Source organism: Eleginops maclovinus, chromosome 10, assembly GCF_036324505.1.
Source record: "Eleginops maclovinus isolate JMC-PN-2008 ecotype Puerto Natales chromosome 10, JC_Emac_rtc_rv5, whole genome shotgun sequence".
In the NCBI taxonomy this organism is placed as follows: Eukaryota; Metazoa; Chordata; class Actinopteri; order Perciformes; family Eleginopidae; genus Eleginops; species Eleginops maclovinus.
In genome coordinates this window covers 1761333-1783690 of record NC_086358.1, presented here as the reverse complement: position 1 = coordinate 1783690, position 22358 = coordinate 1761333, and the positions used below count along the sequence as shown (strand labels likewise).

At 43.1% G+C, this 22358-nt stretch overlaps 1 protein-coding gene across 1 annotated transcript in view; it reads left to right on the top strand.

Moving 5' to 3' along the window:
• The first annotated feature begins 3229 nt into the window (after positions 1–3229).
• The window catches only part of cacna1g (calcium channel, voltage-dependent, T type, alpha 1G subunit), a 135781-nt gene continuing 116652 nt past the window's right edge, over positions 3230–22358 (top strand). The window contains 2 exon segments of the mRNA XM_063893793.1: positions 3230–3322; positions 14449–14582. Of these exon segments, the coding sequence (XP_063749863.1) occupies positions 3230–3322; positions 14449–14582 (227 nt within the window).

Here is a 22358-nt window from a genome sequence, read left to right as displayed (position 1 = left end):
GCGCTCCTTGCTGAGATTTTGCTTGTACGTTGTTGTCGTCTTGTTTCTGCTGAGGAGGTTACGTAATCAGCTGGTTAGGGTTAGGGTTAGAGAAACTACAGGCCAGATGTTCATCAAACTTAGTGAAAGGGTGTAGCACTAGCTGAGTGAGAACACATTCAGTTCTGAAGCCACTGGAGCAAAACAAAAGGGCTTTTTTTATCAGTCCTGTCTTTGTTGGATTTAGGGTTAGGGGTAGAAAAACTGCAGGCCAGATTTTCATGAAACTTGGTGGAAAGGTGAAGCATTGGCTCAGGAAGAACTCAGTGCATTTTGGGGGGGATCTGACTCACTGCCAGAACTAAGTGTTAGTCTTCATTCATGTTAATGTGCTTTGTTTTAGCCGTCTTGCTTCTGCCAAGGAGGTTATAGTTTTGTTTGGGTTGTAATAGGATGTTGTAATAACTACTGGCCAAACTTGTTGGTATGGTGTTGCATTAACTACAGAATAACTCATTCAATTTGGAAACCTGAATCACACGGCAGAAACACGCCTTAGATTCACATTTGGGATTTGTTTTCACCGAGGAGCTCATGTTTTAGGGTTAGGGTTAGAAAAACTACTGGCCCAATTTGAATGAAGTGTGGTGGAAAGGTGTACCAATAACTCCCTAACTAAAAGAACATATAGAATTCTGAAGGAAATCTGAATCACTGGGAAGAAACTACTTTTCACTTTTGTAAATGGATTTAGATTTTGCAGTTTTGTTTTCGGTTGTGTTTCTTTCAGAAATGTTTGTCTGCAGGACAATGGAAGAAACTACTGGCCCCATTTTCCTGAAACTTGCTGAAAGACTAGCAGAGGAAGAACCTATTAATATCTTGAACATCTGCGAACCACAGGGCGGTATCATGTGTTCGTCCTTATGTAAATGGCTCTGGTGGAGGTCGGCTCAGGGCCCTTGTGGTTGTGAAGTTTTCTCGCTGACCTGTGCAGTCTGATGAAGTTCCCTTAATGAGGACAGCTTTAGACTTTACTCCAGACCGCAGTTTAATCAACGCTCTGTAATATTTTTGAACTTTGCAAAGTTTTCCTTTGTTATCGTGAAATTAGAGAGAGACCAATTATTCAAGAAAACATTGGTGATGTCAGCAAATGATGTGACCGTGTCTATATTTGTTTTTAGGGGTAATTGTTAATTATAAGGTCTGCTTATTATGCTGGTGTTCTGCAAACAGATGGGAGAAAACAAAGATTTCCATGTGACTTTTATCAAACTTTTCAGATTGTTTGGAGCTGACGTCACAGACAAACCATCCCACTTCAACATGTCTTCGTCAGGTGGAGTGAATTATGTGGTTTTGGTTTTCTTTGCAAACTTTTAACTTCTTAAAGTGATGGAAAGTTCAACTGGTGGTGAGTTAAAGCATGTTGTACAAGATCAAAAAGTCCAAAAAGTCCTGCTGGTTCATTTGATTAAATGGTGTAGGAAACATAATTGGCGAAATAAGTCATTTAAGAAACAGCACACCGTAAATCAATGTATATATAGCTGCTGGAGGAATGACATGCACGGTTAATCTCTGCTGGACGTTAATGATAACAAAGACAACACATGCAGCTCATTATTTTTAATTAGCCCCAACTTCTTAATCCTTTACGGACATTCTGCAGAGACTACAACAACAGTTTGCTCTCAGAAAACTTCCAGTGCCACCGCTCTGAAACTCCTGCGTCTGTCTGAGCTTTTGTTTCCTGTTTAATGATCCCACTCTGCGCACTGATTGATCTTTTTAATTGCGTCCCTTTGGACTCGCACAATATCTGTGCGCATCCTCCAGTGTGTGACATAATGCTGCCTCCCAGACGCAGCCATCATTACCCGACCGAGGTGCATTGTGGTCACAGACTCGTCTCCCCCTCCGGCCTGAATCTATTATTCAATATTGCTGTTCAATACTGCATTGGAAGAGCTGCACATCGAAACCCCTACCATCCCTTAGAACTGCTTTCAAATGAGAGGATTCTACAGCACAATATTTATTCCCAAGGCCCGATGTGCAGAGGCTGTTTCTGTAGAGGTGTACAGGTAGAAGTTTTAGAGGTTGAGGCGGATGGTGAGCGCGGACTTTAAAGAAAGAGTGCTCCAGAACTACAGAGATGGACTGTAAAGTTGAAGGACTTTATTACATTCAGAAATTACATTCTTCCTCCTAAAGAATTGTTCTCATATTTTCACTTTTCTCTCCGAATCTGTTTTTTTTTTCTTCACATTTTGACTTTTTACAATAAAGAAATGTCTGTGAATGGACTTTGATGCCATAGGAATAGGAAGTGGTGAAATGTTGAATAATTCCCTGTGTTTAAGGACTCATTCCTGCACCACTATACAACTCCAATCTAATGCCACCTGTATGATCCTCATTATTCACACATATCTTAAGGTGACATTATTATAGAAGTACAGGCTGACCAACATAATGGGGAGAAGTTAAACGAATCGTCCTTTCCCTTTGTTGTTCGTCCTGCATCCCTGTTCCTGTTTGCGCTCTAGCCCCATGCTGACCCCGCTGCATTAACGGTCAGACGGATGAATGAGCAAGGGGCCGCAAATGGGATAACAGACAGACGGGTCATTTGTCCTGACAAACACTAAAACACAAACCCTTGGATGACAAACTGTCCTATTGTGCTTAACGATGTTAACCATGCTGGGTGCTGAATGTCAACGCTGTACAGTGTGTAATATATGTGGCTGTGTGTGTCTTTCAGTGTGTGTGTGTGTGTGTAAGTGTGTTTATCGGAGCAGTGGCAGTCTAGTCTGTGTTCAGTCCCATCATTGATTGGTGTCACATAGCTCAGGCTGCAGGCGTTTAACCACAGCACATTAAGAATGACCGCTTGGTCAATACAATTTCTGTGCTGTGCATCCGGGTGTCTTCAGTCACACACCCTCAATCTGGATATTCTCAGCGTCAAACGCATCTTAAGTTAACTGTTGGGTGAAAGAGGAGCCTCTCCCCACAGAGTCCACAGTGTCTCATTGTTCCTCTTTAACACTTGATCGTGCATTGAGTGAAAGAGATGAGCGTGCATCACAAGTCAGAGGAGTGTGTACATGTTTAGGTATATGAGGTCACTGGAGAGAGACTAGAGATGTGATGTTTTCTGTCATTGCTGCAAGCTTCTGTTTCCCATCTTTGTTGTATTCCTTGACTCTGGTTCTCCACGTGGTTCGAGCGAGCGTCCATGTTGGTGATCCTGCTGAACTGCGTGACCCTCGGCATGTTTCATCCCTGCGAGGACATCGTCTGCAACTCCGAAAGGTGCCACATCCTGGAGGTAAGACACCTTATGGCTTCAGATTACTGAACGTGTTTTATATGGTCAATCTGAAAGGCTAAATTCATCTTCCCCAAAAAAAATGTCATTTTTACATTGTGATGGAAATTGCTGTTTGGAGCAACAATACTGGAAACACAAGAGGGGAAATGAAAGCTGGAACTGATGTCTTACAATGCTGAAGGTTTATTGAAAGGCTTGTCCAATGAAAACAGAGGATGAACAATAGGTATGCGGTCGCATTCAATGCCATCGTGTTCTTCTGCCAAACGCTCCTGCTGTATCCACGTTCAACTCATTCTTAGACAGGTCGTAAACATATTCAAAGCACGTCTATACTCCCAAAATTGATAGCACTCCAACATATTGGTACATGATAGGCTAGGGGGCGGGACATCTCTAAGCGGTTGACCAATCACGACAGAGCAAGCTGAAAATGAGCACATGTCCTCTTTAACTGTTGATTGAAACGCTGTTGGACGTGTCACAGAACACAGATGCCTCATTAAGACACATTTATCCCCCTTAATGAATGTTTCTTCATCTTTAATTAACAAGGCAGGAAGAAAAAGTGAGATGTGCATGAAGTCAAATGGAAATGCAGATTACAGAAACTGATTTAGTTTGCACTCTGCTGTGGGACACTAGGGGATAAGGACACCTGATGCAGGGCGATAGCTGGGAAGCATCAGACACTAAAGCAATGCAGTACATATGACAGATTATTCAAACAGATGACGCAGAGCAGGAACTCTGAGGTATATGAAGTAAACAAAGCCTCTTGATATACTGAGAAACATTAAAACAATACTCTCCATCACATCTGGCCTCTGCATTATCTCTGATGGAAAACAAACAACAACACGGTGTGGAGGCGTTTCCATTAATTAACGGATCCCCATTAACCCAACAAACACTAACGGATGGATGCATTGTCCTCGCTGTAAAACACAGAGGACAGAAAAGCCATTTATTTTTTGCTGCACAGAGGATGAGGGAGTGAACCGAGGTGCAGCGGGAGAGATCAGCGTTATCACGGCTCCGTACATCGTCTGCAGCGAGAGGATAATGGGCTCGCAAAGTGGCCCCCAAATAGATTGAATCACAACATAGTCCTCTTATTTTCTTACCCACTGACTTCATTGAAATGAGATCTCTATCATTAGGAATAAAATACTCCTAGTTTATGAAAGTGGTCGTTTTATGGGGCAAATCGTTCCCTGATCTGAGCATCTTTTTTAGGGAGGCAATCATACTTTCAGTCTCTCCAGAAAATGGACGCATCATTTCAGTTCCTAGCATTACATTTGAGAGGAAAGGAAAGAAACAAGAATCAGATTTTAGAGAATAAGAGGTTTGAGATGAACACAGATGCTGCGGGGAAACATCGACTCGTGTTGAGCTGCATAGATATGTTATCCGAAATGACTTGTCAAATGGGGAAAGAAATTAAATGGAAACCAATAAATAACCAATAATACCAACCTAACCCTAAGGTGTGTCTTTGGACCCTAGGCAACTTTTTTGCACGTCACAATTTCATAAAAATCCGATGCAAAGAGGCGGATAGACGTCAAATTTGCACTGGGCGAACGCAAAAGCCAATTGCCTTTAATGGAAGTTTAGCCTAGCCCTGATCAATCCAAACTCCATTCAGACAACAGGTATTTTAAAGGTGGTGTGCTTCCTGTCATACGGACCTACCTGACAAAGCATCAAGGTTACTTATTGTATCTGTAGGTAGTTATTTGGGCTTCCTTTTAATATGTTTATTGCTATAAATTAAGGCTACATATGTTAAAAAGCATCAGCAGTTAAGCTTTAAGTGTATCATCAACAACTGTTGAAAGGATTGGCATCCAATGGGAGTTGGTACAGATATTTATGCCACCACAGGGACAAATTGGTGATGGTAAAGCAATGTAAATGGCGAAACTAGGTCCAAATTTCTGCATGCTGCACATTCTTATCACTTATAAGCCAATATAATGCATGTGTGATAAGCTGAATTGTACCCTTCAGGCTCCCATTGTATAAATGTGATACAGCAAGGTGAGTATAATATCAACTTTTGCTTATTCAGCTTCTCCCACTGTATGATAAACACACCTGCACAGACTGCAGATAAGCTACAGGAGAAAACACCACAACAAGGCATACGTGAGTGTTGCTTTACCCGACGGGGTAGTTTCAAAGAAATGTCAAACTCCGGCTGGAGCGCAGCAGCTTTATTGTTAAAGATTGCCTTTTTTTTCCTGAAGGAGACATTTCAATGGAGCACACTCTGCTCTGAATGCTGCAGCAAACACTTAACCTTCCTCCTTCCCCCCGCGGCTACAGCACAACACCACGTCTGAGGAGAGCAAATTAAATCATAGGCAATACAATGGAAACGCTGGGTTACAGAAAGATACACAGAGAGGAGGAGGAGAAAGAAAGGAAGAGAGAAGGAGCAGGAAGAGGTGTTGGCAAGCAGAAGCCATTCAGTAGATCAGGGGTGTCCAAACTACGGCCCGGGGGCCAAATGCGGCCCGCAGGCCATTCTGAATCGGCCCTCAGCAAATTCTAAAAGTATAATGAATATGGCCCACAAATGAAACTTCTGCTTGTCTTATGTTGTACTTCTCAAATGTATATGTTAACATATATTAATGAGCCCCATTTAAAATACATTCAGTCATTTAGAATTTAAACATTCTCTAACAAATCTGAGTTGATAAAGAAACAATAATGTATTTCTATAACGAGCTGGAGATGTAACCTTCATATTTACTCTCAATATCAGCAATCTGAGGCTTCTGTTTTAAGGAATGAGCTGCCAACAGAATGAATGAACCCCTAAAGAGAGACGGGATGTAGGCTGTTCTGTCCTTAAAGCATTTCTAAGTATCGTGCATTATTCACCTACATCTGATTTGTTTTGCTGACTTATAACTTAACTTATGAGGTGATATTCACCTCTCTCAGGGGCCCAGCTCTCTGGATATTTTTCTGTATGTGGCCCTCGGTGAAAAAGGTTTGGACACTGTCCCTTCTGTAGATGTTTAAATCCATTGCTAAGATTGTGCTTCTGACTTTCCTAGAGAGAAGATGCTCTATATGTGAATGGGATGGAGCAACCCTTCATTTCTGGAGCGTTTTGAAGCCTTGAGTTTGGCACATTGCTGTTGTCATCTTGTTTGTTAGAGCCAGAAGTGACCATATTTGGAAGAAAGGTGGTGGCTGGTATTGTTAGCATAGCAGACGCTAACACACCAGCTAATGCTAGGTAGCTTGTTTGGCAATATTCATCAGTAATTCACCTGGTATTCATCGGGGTGCTTGCTTTTGCGAATTAAAATGATGCAGAAAACGAAAGTACATTAATTACAGAAACATATAACACTTAGCAACACCAATAAATACATGTAAGGATACTTAAATGTACAAAGGGAAATATGACACATTGCTACGTCTCTATCTTGATTGCTTATAGTCAATTAAGGTAGCCTAGCCCTAAAGCACACCCCGATTTTTGTCTATTTTACTTCACATTTGATTATAATTTACAAAATGAACATCATGCTGTATTGAGGAAGACTTAAAACTAGAGATTGAGACCAAAAACTCCTCCAGAAAATGTAAAATGAGGATATAAATCAAGTTGGAGGTTAGGGTCCTTTTCTCATAGACTTCTATTGAACTCAGACAGTGGAGTCGCCCCCTGCTGGGTAATGGAGAGAATGCAGGTTTAAGGACCGTGTGTGTGTGTGTGTGTGTGTGTGTGTGTGTGTGTGTGTGTGTGTGTGTGTGTGTGTGTGTGTGTGTGTGTGTGTGTGTGTGTGTGTGTGTGTGTGTGTGTGTGTGTGTGTGTGTGTGTGTGTGTGTGTGTGTGTGTGTGTGTGTGTGTGTGACTGCTTGGGTTGGAGGTAAAACGTCTGTGAAAACATCTCCACCTGTGAGGGGTGGATCTCGAATGGCAGCCTACCTTATTGTCAAGCAAGTGTGTCTGCTTCCTGTCTGCCTACACACTTCATCTGTGTGTGTGTGTGTGTGTGTGTGTGTGTGTGTGTGTGTGTGTGTGTGTGTGTGTGTGTGTGTGTGTGTGTGTGTGTGATGAAATCATTTGACCCCTGAGATAATGGCATTCAGACTTGTGACAGGCAGAATTTGCATACATAGTGGCTGAGATTTATTTTCGGGAGAGGTTAGGGGGAACTGTTTTCACAGGAGTGACTTTCATGGCACCTGGAGAATATATACATCGATTTACAACTTTATATCTGTTAGGATGAGATAAGTGTGAGGGTGGACACAGCAGTCAAGCAGAGGGATTCAGGCTTTGTTTATTTACAACTTATAATGCATGTATGGATTTCCAAATAGTGAAGAAAAACCACGACCAAATTAGATTTTTGCAACCCGAAAAAGTTCATTGTTTCTCAGTGATTAAGTGTAGCTGATCCTCAAAGCCTTTACTGATTACTGACCTCATCTGTATTTGTTTATCGTGTCAACACATTGGTGAATGATGTGTAAAGTGTCCTCTTTAAACGGTAAATTAATTCCTAATCACATGCGTATGGAGGTCAGAGGTCAGGCAATTGAGCCGGTGGGCTTTCAGGGTTTGGATGAACGTTCACTTTAGCAGAGTGGATATTTGTTGAGGACTTCCTCCTCCTTTAAAGAGCACTGATGCACTGCTAAGCCTCTGCAGACCATTTACATGCACTGAAACCCATAACCACACTACAGGATGGGGCCTCTTTAATATATCGACAGCTGTCACTTCCAGTCTTATCATAACACACACACACACACACACACTCTGCAGAGGGGAGATACTGCGGGAGACACAATCACATTAACAGGAGTGATACGCTTTCCCGGGAGGAAAGATAAGAGGGAGATAAAGATGAGAGAGAGGGGAGTCAGGGGGATGAGGAGGAAGAGGAGGAGCAGCAGGAGGAAGAGGAGCAGGAGGAATGCCAGTAGCTCACATCCAGCAGGAATCTCGTCTAGTTGTTACTGCAGAAAGGTGGGGGTGGGGGGGGGGGGGAATAAGAGAGGCTGAGGGCCCCAGTAACTCTGATAAGACAAGTATTTGTACCAAACAGCAAGCAGAACGTATTGCCATAGCGGGATGTAGGAATGAGTTTTACAACCCTGACCGTGCTGTAGTTCCTTTATAGCCCAACATTAGCCTCCTTTAGCTTAGCGGTGGAGACGTGAAGTCATGTGACCGTGCTGTAGTTCCTTTATAGCCCAACATTAGCCTCCTTTAGCTTAGCGGTGGAGATGTGAAGTCATGTGACCGTGCTGTAGTTCCTTTATAGCCCAACATTAGCCTCCTTTAGCTTAGTGGTGGAGATGTGAAGTCATGTGACCGTGCTGTAGTTCCTTTATAGCCCAACATTAGCCTCCTTTAGCTTAGAGGTGGAGATGTGAAGTCATGTGACCGTGCTGTAGTTCCTTTATTGCCCAACATTAGCCTCCTTTAGCTTAGAGGTGGAGATGTGAAGTCATGTGACCGTGCTGTAGTTCCTTTATAGCCCAACATTAGCCTCCTTTAGCTTAGTGGTGGAGATGTGAAGTCATGTGACCGTGCTGTAGTTCCTTTATAGCCCAACATTAGCCTCCTTTAGCTTAGCGGTGGAGACGTGAAGTCATGTGACCGTGCTGTAGTTCCTTTATAGCCCAACATTAGCCTCCTTTAGCTTAGCGGTGGAGATGTGAAGTCATGTGACCGTGCTGTAGTTCCTTTATAGCCCAACATTAGCCTCCTTTAGCTTAGTGGTGGAGATGTGAAGTCATGTGACCGTGCTGTAGTTCCTTTATAGCCCAACATTAGCCTCCTTTAGCTTAGAGGTGGAGATGTGAAGTCATGTGACCGTGCTGTAGTTCCTTTATTGCCCAACATTAGCCTCCTTTAGCTTAGAGGTGGAGATGTGAAGTCATGTGACCGTGCTGTAGTTCCTTTATAGCCCAACATTAGCCTCCTTTAGCTTAGTGGTGGAGATGTGAAGTCATGTGACCGTGCTGTAGTTCCTTTATAGCCCAACATTAGCCTCCTTTAGCTTAGTGGTGGTGACGTGAAGTCATGTGACCGTGCTGTAGTTCCTTTATAGCCCAAAATTAGCCTCCTTTATCTTAGCGGTGGAGACGTGAAGTCATGTGACCGTGCTGTAGTTCCTTTATAGCCCAACATTAGCCTCCTTTAGCTTAGCGGTGGAGACGTGAAGTCATGTGACCGTGCTGTAGTTCCTTTATAGCCCAACATTAGCCGCCTTTAGCTTAGCGGTGGAGACGTGAAGTCATGTGACCGTGCTGTAGTTCCTTTATAGCCCAACATTAGCCTCCTTTAGCTTAGCGGTGGAGACGTGAAGTCATGTGACCGTGCTGTAGTTCTTTTATAGCCCAACATTAGCCGCCTTTAGCTTAGCGGTGGAGACGTGAAGTCATGTGACCGTGCTGTAGTTCCTTTATAGCCCAACGTTAGCTGCCTTTAGCTTAGCGGTGGGGACGTGAAGTCATGTGACCGTGCTGTAGTTCCTTTATAGCCCAACGTTAGCTGCCTTTAGCTTAGCGGTGGAGACGTGAAGTCATGTGACCGTGCTGTAGTTCCTTTATAGCCCAACATTAGCCGCCTTTAGCTTAGCGGTGGAGACGTGAAGTCATGTGACCGTGCTGTAGTTCCTTTATAGCCCAACATTAGCCTCCTTTAGCTTAGCGGTGGAGACGTGAAGTCATGTGACCGTGCTGTAGTTCTTTTATAGCCCAACATTAGCCGCCTTTAGCTTAGCGGTGGAGACGTGAAGTCATGTGACCGTGCTGTAGTTCCTTTATAGCCCAACGTTAGCTGCCTTTAGCTTAGCGGTGGGGACGTGAAGTCATGTGACCGTGCTGTAGTTCCTTTATAGCCCAACGTTAGCTGCCTTTAGCTTAGCGGTGGAGACGTGAAGTCATGTGACCGTGCTGTAGTTCCTTTATAGCCCAACGTTAGCTGCCTTTAGCTTAGCGGTGGGGACGTGAAGTCATGTGACCGTGCTGTAGTTCCTTTATAGCCCAACGTTAGCTGCCTTTAGCTTAGCGGTGGAGACGTGAAGTCATGTGACTGTGCTGTAGTTCCATTTCTGCCGTTTTATTGCTTAGTAGACACTCAATAGCCTGTACTCCTGTACTTATACTTTGGATAACCTCTACTGCTGCTGTTATACTCGTACTGACGGGTTATGATGTATGGCTCTTACTGTACGTGCACACACACTGCTGTTATAAACAGAGAGTGTCTGGAGAGTCTTTATAGGGTTCGTCTGGTGCACAGGAAGTGAAGGCTTTTCCATTTCTGGCAGCAGCAGTTTGTTTGGAATAAATATAGACGGATGAGCAGCGTTATCTGCCACCTACACAAAATCAAAAGACTTTACAGTACTGCCAAAACGGCCTCATTGACAAATGATCTTGCAGGGCACAACTACAGCAGAAATACATATATTATCAGAAGCAATGCATGCAAGAGCTGAATAGAAACAGGCTTCCAATGTGGCAAAGCTTAATGCTCAACCATCACTTATATTGTCTGAAATTGCTGGGTTTCTGCAGATTCATCCGTCACTGATTCAAAGAGTCTTTGGTTGCATTGAGTCTTCACAAGTTGTCATTTTCTTGGCTTATTTCACACGTTCAAGGTGGATGAAAGCCAATTTCGTGAGGCTTGTCTCAGGCTGGATGATATTATAATTAAAGGGGCCCTGTTCGGCTCATTTCAGGTTTCATGATTGTGGTCTGTACCTCCATGGGACATGTCTCCATGCTTTAGTGTTCAGAAAGCTCTTTATGTTTCTCAGACTGCCTGTGCTGCAGCTCCTTTTTTCACCCTCTGTCTGAAACCAGAGCCCAGTCTCCTCTGATTGGTTAGCTGTCTGGCTCTGTTGTGATTGATACACTGCTGAGAGATGTCCCGCCCCTTTAACTTTGTATTTCTTTTTTGCATAATGTGAAAAAGTTATTCTTCTTTTGGTGACTTTCCAAAAGGGTTGCTCGAAATATCCCAGGGAAATGTCCCTCTGTGAGTCTCTTGAATCGGGAAGAGTGCAGCGGCGGGGATAAATTAGGAAGTGTGTGCGCAGTGAACCGCTCAGCACAGGTCAGTGTGTGTCCTCCCTCTGAGACAGGAGTGTGTGTGTGTGTGTGTGTGTAGACGTACAGCCAGTGAAGCATGGTGACAGCAGGGATGGGAGGGTTGCTGTAAAAATGTATAAGGGGTAGGTTTTTTCCCCCCTGTATGTTGGTGTATTAAATCTAATCCATGTTCATCAGCAACATGCAACACGCTTCACACTCCACTGGTGTGTGATACAAGATTCGGGAAATACATTTCCTGATTTCAAAGACCGGGAACGCCTCGGGCGGGAAGTCCAACGCATTTTAATCCCAGCGGCGCTTATAGAGTGTGTTTGCATACAGTATGTTTAACGAGAAACCATATGGAAGGTGGAGCTTGGTGACATTAGCTGAATGTCAGTATGTAAAGAGTCCCTGAAGGCTGAGTCCCATGATGTATAGTTTGCACATTCAAGCATGTGCTTTGTGTGTGTGTGACGGTGAAGATACTGTCCCCATCTCCCTGGGTCTTATGCAAGATTTAGCTAATGCTAAATAAATGAGTAATTACTTCCCAGAAGAGAGGAACGGAAATGGTTCTGTCATTAAACAAAAAAAAGAACGGATAGAAGGATGGAGTGCAAGAGGATGGACTCATCTGTACTCAACATACAGTACATTTTTCTATTTGACATAGTGGTAAAGTGAGACTTATTTTGGAAGCTAACCCTGAAGCTAACATCTCCCTGGTTCCCTCCACAAAAAGCCAACAGGAGTTCTCCATTGGATTTAGAATTATTGCATTGTTATGTTTTCTTCAGCCTATTCAGAAAACCACTGACCACCAGACGAGGGGACAGGAAGTGCCAAAAACGCTAACAAATGTTTGGGTTTTAGGGCTTATTCCTACACCACTTCCTGTGTGTTTTACCCTCTGTTCGTGTAGGGAGCACATGTCTGTCACACACACTCTCAAGGTCAATAAACTGTGCTCTGGGGTTTCCAAATTGGACGAAATATCAGGTGAGGATCAATCAACAGGCATTGATCCTCACCGGATAGCAACTCAACACAGTACCTGTCACCTCTGTGTCCTTTGGCGGAGAAAAGTTACTTCTAGAAGTCAGAAAATTCAGATTGTATTCATCTCAAAGATTATTCTTTAATTGGGTTTTCCCTTTCCTGTAGTGTGTTATATAGGTTTTGTCAATGGTCAGCAAATGCTAAAATCTCTGTGTTTCCCCCGCCAGAAATGCCTCCATTTGATTCATTTGTTTACTTCCAGAACATAGTGACATCACTACCAACACTCGCTCCTATTCGTTAGGGCTCCAACGCATTAACCTTGAAGTTAGTTGAAAATGGGCAGAACAGCTCCCCTTTAAACACCATTTTTGTTCTGTGGCGTTGGCTATGCCTCACTGAACAATGTGCTCTGCCTCTGTGGAGTTTCTGCTCGGTGTGTAAAACATCTGGACTGATGTTCGGTCAGTATTCGGGAAAGACCTGGGGCAGAAACAGACTGTCTGACGGACTCCTGGAAACAACAGTGCACATCCCCGCGTGTTGCGTAACATCTGCTGGGATTTCCAGACAGGAATGCTCTTTAAAGACGGGACGGATGTGCACACACACACACACACACACACACACACACACACACACACACACACACACACACATTCCCGTGTGAACCTCTACATATGAACTTAAGACAGGCGAAGGAAGCAGGGTTAGATATATTTATACATCTCTCTGTTTGGATGACTCATGTTTCAGTGGGTGTCCTGTGCCTTGATCTCCTTCCAGAATATTTCTCTTTCATTTACGTAGAGCCGCATTCCTTCCCCTCATCAGGTCTTGTGCTTTTATTTTTTTTAAATACATTGTTATTGATTTTCATATTTGGAAGGACTGAGTCCACCCCGTCCTCGTTCTCGCCCTTCAGTCCCGTCGGATAATGATCGGGAGAGATGAAGCTGAAGCCAGACAGCCAGACAGACATTAATGAGGGCAGGAATACTGATCAGTGCAACGAGCGCCTTGTTCCAGGTTAATACGTTTGATACTGGGGGGGGGCATTCGTCACTTGGCTTCCTCTTAACGGTGCACGGTGGCCTCATGGTGTGTGCAAAGTGGCATCATGTATGCTGAAGAGTCCTTGAGCAACGCGTTAAATCCCTGCAGCTGCACGGAGGTTATCTTTCCTTTTATACTTTGGTTTTAAATCCCCCCACTCCCACAGTGAGCCTCCTGACGACGGGGCAACGAGAAAAGAGGATTCCTCTCTGCAGGAATTAATAAAGAATCACATTACTGTCAAAGGTTCCCAGTGGGATCTTTTTGAAAGTCAAATTTGACTGGTATTAGAGCTCGACTTATGCACCGATATGGCCGATAATAATGGGCGATGTCCTTGGTTTCGGTCAAAAAGGGGATCAAATTAGCTCATAAAATACCGTGAAATGTTGAAGTTTTTAACCGTTTTAAAGTAAATATAAGACAGGAAGTGAAACCAGACAAGACACAAGCAGAGAGTACTTCAGATTCAAAGGGTTAGGGTTCAAATTCTAATCCTCCTTAAAACAAGCTCCCATTGATCTGAACCTGAACCCTCCCACTGAGATATAAAGCAAGAAACACAAAAACGAAGATCTTGACAATCAGAAAGCCAATTATCCTTAAAACAAGTGTCAGTATATCTGAACATGTACTTTCTAAGTGGCAGAACAAAGTAGTCAATGGCTAGTTGTGTTGCACATCATTGGACATTCCCATTGAGATAAGAAAATGTTTGATTACTGGCACACATTCTTGGTTGCCAGATGATGCATCCTTAATGTTTGGTTGGCATTGGTGGCTTTGAGGGAACTGTTTAAAGAACTGTTGGAAAGATGTCCATAAAATGTGGTAGATACGTCCGTGTTCCCCCAGGATGAATGGTAGTAAGTTAAGTGTCCCTCTGAGCTCTCACCAGATACTTTGCATTAAAACCCATCATATCTCCATCATCCTAACCGGTACTTTCTGTGTCTTTTCTGCAGAAATTCGACGACTTCATCTTCGCTTTCTTCGCCATCGAGATGGTGATCAAGATGGTGGCTCTGGGGATCTTTGGCAAGAAGTGTTACCTCGGAGACACGTGGAACCGCTTGGACTTCTTCATCGTAGTGGCCGGGTGAGTCGACGCAGTAATGCAAACACACAGGTGGCCGAGCAGAACAGATGCTTAAAGACAGGAGGCGGTGAACACACGCGCACACGCGCGAGACATTTGAAGTGGGGAACAGAGTCACGAACAAGACAGAGTCTGGAGAGTAGTAGATGTTTTTAGCTCCTCGATGCGATACTAGTCTCTGATCTCAACAGGCTGCAGGGTGAGCAGATCACATTGTATCTGCAGCACGAAGCAGGCCTCTGAGTTACATCAGGCTTTCTCGCCGTGCGCTTCACTGGGTTTGTCGTGAAATAAATTTACCCTGAATGTCCTGTAAAAAGTATTTTATGGAGAAATTGGTAGCAAGTACCCTCTTAAATTCCTAAGTGCTGAGAATCTGTCAGCTGAAGAGAGCGAGATCTGCTTTTACGAGATGGGGTGTGAATGCAGAATGTGTTTTCCCTTTCAACTTGTTCATGTTGTTTACTTTCTGTATGCTGAGGGCTTTTACACTTCCAGACTCAAACACAAACGCACCTAAATGCAGAATAAACTTGCAAAGACACACACACTTCTAAACCTATGCATCCTTACAGACATACAATGCATGAACACAGCATGCTCACACACACACACACACACACACTGCTGCACAGTCAGCAATGCACACACACACACACACACACACACACACACACACACACACTGTAATTTCATTAAACATGTTACAGAACATAGCCTGCTGGTTTCAGTCTGACATTTTCCTCACACCACATCCCCTGCTGGTTTTTAATGCCATCCTTCTGCCACAGCTTCTGTTGTCCATCAGTGGGAACAGGCCACATTTCCTTCTGTGTGTGTGTGTGTGTGTGTGTGTGTGTGTGTGTGTGTGTGTGTGTGTGTGTGTGTGTGTGTGTGTGTGTGTGTGTGTGTGTGTGTGTGTGTGTGTGTGTGTGTGTGTGTGTGTGTGTGTGTGTGTGTGTGTGTGAGAGATCAGATGCATTTCACCTACTTGGATCTGATATCACACTCTTAAAGCAGAGCTGTGAGCAGCAGCTGTTTGCCTCTGTCGAAGGTCGCTGTCTTTAATGCTGAGTCGACTCTTAGCTTAATCCTTATTTATTTAAATCAGAATCAAAAGATAATATCAACAATAAAAGATAAAACATGTGTATGAGATAAGACAGTAAATGTGCAATAAAACAGTAAATGAATTACAGATATTTCAGGAGGTATACTTTAGTAAAATGTCCAATAAAATACGTACAAATATTTATACAAAAGTCATAAGAAGGTAAAGTAAAATGTGCAATAAATCATAAATCAAAGTATAAATGTATTTTTATAAACAAAAGAAAGTAATGTCAAACTAAACAACTTTTAAATAATACAACTAATGTTTGTATAAAATGTGAATCCAATAAATATGATAAAATAATGATCCAATAAGCCACGAATAAAAAGTTACAGTTAAAAGTCCATCACATCTTTTAAATGCATCTTTATTTATATTTCAGAAGAAAAACTGTGCAAATTGTAATTTACTATATAACATGTATATTCCAGTATATACAATAAAGGGACAGTTCACCCCACATGGTCCTATTACCTATACTGTATCTATCTGAATTGTATTGGTGCCAGTTGAAAAGCGTTGCAGTTTTGAGCCTTTTCTTCAACTACATCCTAGTTCACTTGTTGGGCACAAATTGCCCCAAAAAACATTCAGTAATTCACATTCAGTAATGTGGTCTTTTCAGAATTGAGGCACAATTATCTGGAGCAACTGGGTCCTGATCTATGGACAGAAACATAGCTGTACACACTATTCATTCTTTTGTATTGCGATGAAAAAGCAGAGTGCCATGTATTCCCAATAAGCTGCAGAGAAGGCAGGTATCCCTCCTGCTCTTCTTACACCTGCATCAGCACATCTGAGGGGAAATATCTCTCATAGAAAGTGAAAGCTGCTTCCTGATTGGTCGCCGGAAAACAACTTATCCAGTTCCAGAATTCCAGGAGGAACAAGCTGGGAAATACCTTAATGTCTGATATTCAGGCATTAATCCAGCGAGTGAAAAGTAGACCGTAGCGGCTTCTAATTAAAAGTGCAGCAACAGGCAGGAACAGGTGCATTAAAGAGGAGGAGACACTGACAGAGAAACTGTGGTGCATACAGAGGGAGATATCATGTACTGGTGCAGGAAACTGGGTCAGTGTAGCCGTGCACGAGAGAATATGCATAAAGAATAGGCATCATATGAAATATTGCTCTGTGGAATAGCTTTATATAGCAGTATTCATCTATATTATGTATTGCAGCGGTACATCTGAATGAAAAGTTGTTCTTTTTCAGGTTATTCTAATAATGCAGTCATTTGAATTGAATATTCCCAACAACAGTGAAAAAAACCCAGATATAAAAGTTAATGAAATGAAATATTCCCTCTTTGGTTAGTTTTCAACTGTTCCAACATTGAATATGTAACCAATTATTTAAAGTGTAATCCCAGGATGAAAAGATGGCCTGTATGGAAGATATTGCGCTGTGGAATACCTCGAATAAGTTGAGTAATAAAATTGACTGAAGGATGAGGATAAAAACACTGAAACCGTACAGTACTGTAGGTCTCTGCAACGTCCATGCATTAAATCATGTCCGTTTATGTGCAAGTGACGGACAAAAAACTTGGTTAGTGTTTATGAATCAGAACAACTTGACACGTAAACAACTTGAAGTGTTAACACGAGCCATCTGAGGCCACGGAGCAGTGATTCTGCTTTCACACTGTGATCAGATTTCACACTGCTCACTCATGCAGCTGAAGAGTGATACATGTGGGATCATGATAGAGAGCAATCCTTCGAAAGTCAACTAACAACTGAAACATCAGAGGGTTTTAAAGTCATGTGACCGTGCTGTAGTTCCTTTATAGCCCAACATTAGCCTCCTTTAGCTTAGCGGTGGTGACGTGAAGTCATGTGACCGTGCTGTAGTTCCTTTATAGCCCAACGTTAGCCTCCTTTAGCTTAGCGGTGGAGACGTGAAGTCATGTGACCGTGCTGTAGTTCCTTTATAGCCCAACATTAGCCGGCTTTAGCTTAGCGCGGAGACGTGAAGTCATGTGACCGTGCTGTAGTTCCTTTATAGCCCAACATTAGCCTCCTTTAGCTTAGCAGTGGTGACGTGAAGTCATGTGACCTGTGCTGTAGTTCCTTTATAGCCCAACATTAGCCTCCTTTAGCTTAGCGGTGGAGACGTGAAGTCATGTGACCATGCTGTAGTTCCTTTATAGCCCAACATTAGCCTCCTTTAGCTTAGCGGTGGAGACGTGAAGTCATGTGACTGTGCTGTAGTTCCTTTATAGCCCAACATTAGCCTCCTTTAGCTTAGCGGTGGTGACGTGTAGTCATGTGACCGTGCTGTAGTTCCTTTATAGCCCAACATTAGCCTCCTTTAGCTTAGCGGTGGTGACGTGTAGTCATGTGACCGTGCTGTAGTTCCTTTATAAAAGCAATGGAAAAATCCCATTGCTTTTTTTGTGAAGGGAACCAGGGAGATGCTAACTCTAGGGCCTACTTAAATCGGTCATCCCTGCACCACTCTGTTAGCCATTCTGCTCTTCTTCCACCATTCCTCCCGCCTCTCCTCCTCCACCTGTCTGGGCTCTCCCCCTCCATCACTCCCTCCTGACAGCGGGGTGATTAGGAGGATGGAGTGAAGACCTGCTGAAGAAGCAGCTTAGCAGTAATTATCCTCTCGGAGAGAAACAAACAGTTCATCAGAGCCTTCTTCCTCCGCACGCCGTAACAACTGTTGCCGGGGTATATAAACCGCTCGACAACCCGTTGTTACCTAGGCAACCGTTGTGTCCTCATGGCTTCGGGCTCTCTGTACTGATGAGATTTTTTATACTTGTTTTAATTTGTTCTTAAATGGCAACTCGTGTAAACAGAAAATCTATTACCATTCTTTCTCTCACACACACACACACACACACACACACACACACACACACACACACACACACACACACACACACACACACACACACACACACACACACACACACCTGAAAAGGCCTGCATTGGACCCATTGTTTACCTTCTGAACATATAGGGACATCACTATTTAACACTCCCATTTCTATTGGCTAGCGCTCCAACACCTTGTACGTGATAGGGGGGCGGGACATCTCTCTCGTTGACCAATCACCAAACCTTATTATTTGACAGTTAGATTTATTTTCTGTAGTCCATAAACGTCTGAAAAATCTTCAATTTCTGACGTAGAATGAACAGATTGTACCCGAAGGTGAAAGTACATTTCTGGACTCCAGATTGAATGACTTGTTGAGAGAGTGTTTTCATTTATTTATGTATTTAAATATCGACCGGTGCAGTGGAGCTCTGCAGTCGATAGAGGAGGCAGTCTAAGGAGAATAATACTGCAGCTGACAGGACAGCCTGTCCATGCAGCATCGATCCGACTTAACACTCTCTCTGCGGCTGGATTCCTCCCGACGAGAGCCGGGGAGGATAAATGAGGAGGAAGAGGAGGATGGGATTAACGGAGACAGGAAGAGGAGCTAAAGACACTCGGGTCGATATGTTTGAGGACGACACAAAGGATAAAAATGCTCACTTTGTTGTAGCAGTCAGATTGGGTGAATAACATTTTGCTATATCTTGTTTACTCCTCCAAAAACAGATCAATATAGCATCAAATCCAAGCAAAATATTACAAAATAAACTAGTCTAAGGAGGTTTTACAGCATAATCACATCAACAACCAGATAAATAGGTCATTCAGATGACAAAATGATACGTCTAAAATAAAGGATCCAGGAGGATGTTTACGGCAAGCCTGCGCTAACTGTATCCTTCATAAGGGCAGTCTCTGAACTACTGTTAAAGGTTGTAGTGAAGAATGAAGTTACAAAAAAATCCATGTATTTAAAATGTAAGATCCGGTGTAAGCCTTTGATCATCCCCTGCAGAACCACTGTGATTCATGGTAATCCACCCTGTAGCTGTTAGGATATTACCGGCTGAAATGAGCAGGATTTACCCCTGGGAAAACATTTACCAACAACATGCTCAAAATGACAAAACTTTATTGATATTTCAGGAGGTATACTTTCTTAATTTGCAGTTGGTAAACTTTGTCTCTGTTCTTTAAAGGGACCCTTTTCTGCTTGTTGGGGTTTTCCGTCTCCTGAAGTGTGTTATATACTCACCCCACAAACCTCCACAAGAAACCTCTGCACTAAGGGACATCACTATTCAACACCCCTGCTTCTTTTGGCTAGTGCTCCAACACCTTGAACGTGATAGGCTAGCGGTTGATAGGCTAGCGGTTGATAGGCTAGCGGTTGACCAATCACCAAACTTGATTCACCATTTAGCTTTACTGCAGATTTATTTTTGCCATGTCTGAAAGTTTTCCTCAAAACAAGCTACACCTACAGGAGGATGGGGGACGTTTTTGCTGACCTCTGCATTTACTTCTTCACCTTCATCCTCTCACACGAGATCCTGCTGCTCATTGGTTCAGAGACTCCCTGATGGACCATGGGGAACTTAACAACCCTTTCCCCCTTCTTGTTATCACCTCCCTCTATCTCCCTTGTAGGAGTAGCTTTTAGTGCATGTAAATGGTCTGCAAAGGCTAAACTCCCCCAAAGAATTCCTTGGCATAAAACATCTGAAAATCCACACTTATTGCAAGTTTAATTCCCAAATTATTCAAAGTAAAAAGTAATTCAGGAATAAGTTACACCTGTTCACGAATTATTCATCTTTAATTCTATTTAAACTCGATTGTGTTACCCTATTTGCACGATGCAACTCATGTAATTATTAAAATACACACAATTGAAATAATCTGCATTTCATCGACACATAGCTGGTGCAACAGCATGCAGCTTTGATCACGTCTCCCACTCTATTGAAAGTCAGTTTACATCCAGTATCCTCCTGTATTGTTTCCCCTTCCCATTGTCTATTCTGTCCCTAAACTGGACTGCATCCGATCCAAAGCGTCATCAATAAATAACGAGGAGAAGTTTCTCCCTCTCCTCCTTCAGTGTGTCTCAATCACAGGTCTGAAACCAGGAGGATGTGCTGAATATTTAAAGCCAGTTAAAGGTGCTAAGCTTGCATTTTAAATACCGATATATCACGGGGGAAATTAATAGAGGCTCCTTTAGTGTAATGAAAAGCTTGAGACTAATGTCAAGGTGATGGCTAGATCATATTCTCCAGTGTGCCAGACTGTAAGAGATCCTGCACACATTTTGACTGGCTTTCTCTTTGGGTGTTTAGCATTTGAAGCCATTTACATGCATTAAAACCAAAAGAACTCAATAGTTGAAAGGGAAAACCCCAAATAGATCCCTTATTCAGTCTCTCTCTGTGTGAGTTTGCTTTCGTACATGATCACTTATTCTCTTGTCCTCGGTGTCCTTATCCCCCTGGACTCTCCTCCATTAGCTAGATTATCTCCTCACTACAAGCGGGTCAGCAGATGGGCCATAGATAATTAGTCAGGGGGAGCAGGGGAGAGATAAAGTAGATGTGAGTAGAATATTTAAAAGTGTCACAAGGATGCATCTGCATGTAAACCTATGCCAGACAAAATGACAATGTAGTAGGAGAGCATGCTGCAGCCAGTCTCTGCAGGAAAACCCTCTCTGTGCACAGAGAGTCAATTCTCTCTGAGTGCAACATTTACTCATGTGTTGTGTGTGCTGTGCATCCAGAATTTACTGCAATGAAGTCATCATGAAGGCAGGGCAGTGTGTGAGTTACCTTCAAGGCAAAACTCAGGACTAAAAAACCCCCATGAAACTTCTCGTTAATCTTAATTGCTTGGAGCGAACTCTGGTAATTAAATACAGCAACATATTCTCTTCTGGATTTTGGCAGCTGGATACTAATCCTTACTTTGTGATGACTGTATGAGATCTGCATAGGATTGACACCCAACCACTTCAAAATGACCATTTAAATCCTCTGTATGAGTGGAATTTTGTCGCCGCTAAGACCTCTGACTTCTCCTCCTGAGGGCAGGAATAAGAAGGAGAAGCAGCAGCAGAAATGGACCGTGACTGTGGAGAATAAGTTGGTTAACATTTGTGTTTGATAAGCGGCAGAGTGGGCTGATGGCAGAACGTGTTGCTGATGAAAGGCTTTCAATCTGATTCAGCATGAAAACAGTCCATCTGTCTGTTCCTCCTCCCCGCTGCACGTCTCCCTCACCAAACTGCATGCACTCGCTTTGGTATCACCACACTCCGAATATGAGCCGGCGCATGTGCACCGACCTGGATTGTCTTTTAAAATGTGCGCTGGAAAAAGAAAAATAAAGGGCTTGGTTTTACGGTGCACACACTGCTATTTCAACACACACACACACACACACACACACACACACACACACACACACACACACACACACACACACACACACACACACACACACACACACATACACACACACACATCCATCACTTATACTGAATGTGCAGAGGAACATCCAGTGTGACAGTTTTCCTGTCGCAGAGGCGGCGAATCAAAGGCAGATAATATGTGACTAAAGGAATATCAGCGGAGGGGACGGAGGACTTATGAGTTCATAATAAATGATAAACGACACGACAGATTAAGACGGAGCAACGAGCGGCTACGGTGATGATGCAGTGCTATAAAAAAGCCATTAAGTAGTTCAATAAAAACAGAGTGGATCAATCAAATAACCCACCTGAATGGATTTAGGGTTTTAAAAAGGTCCAT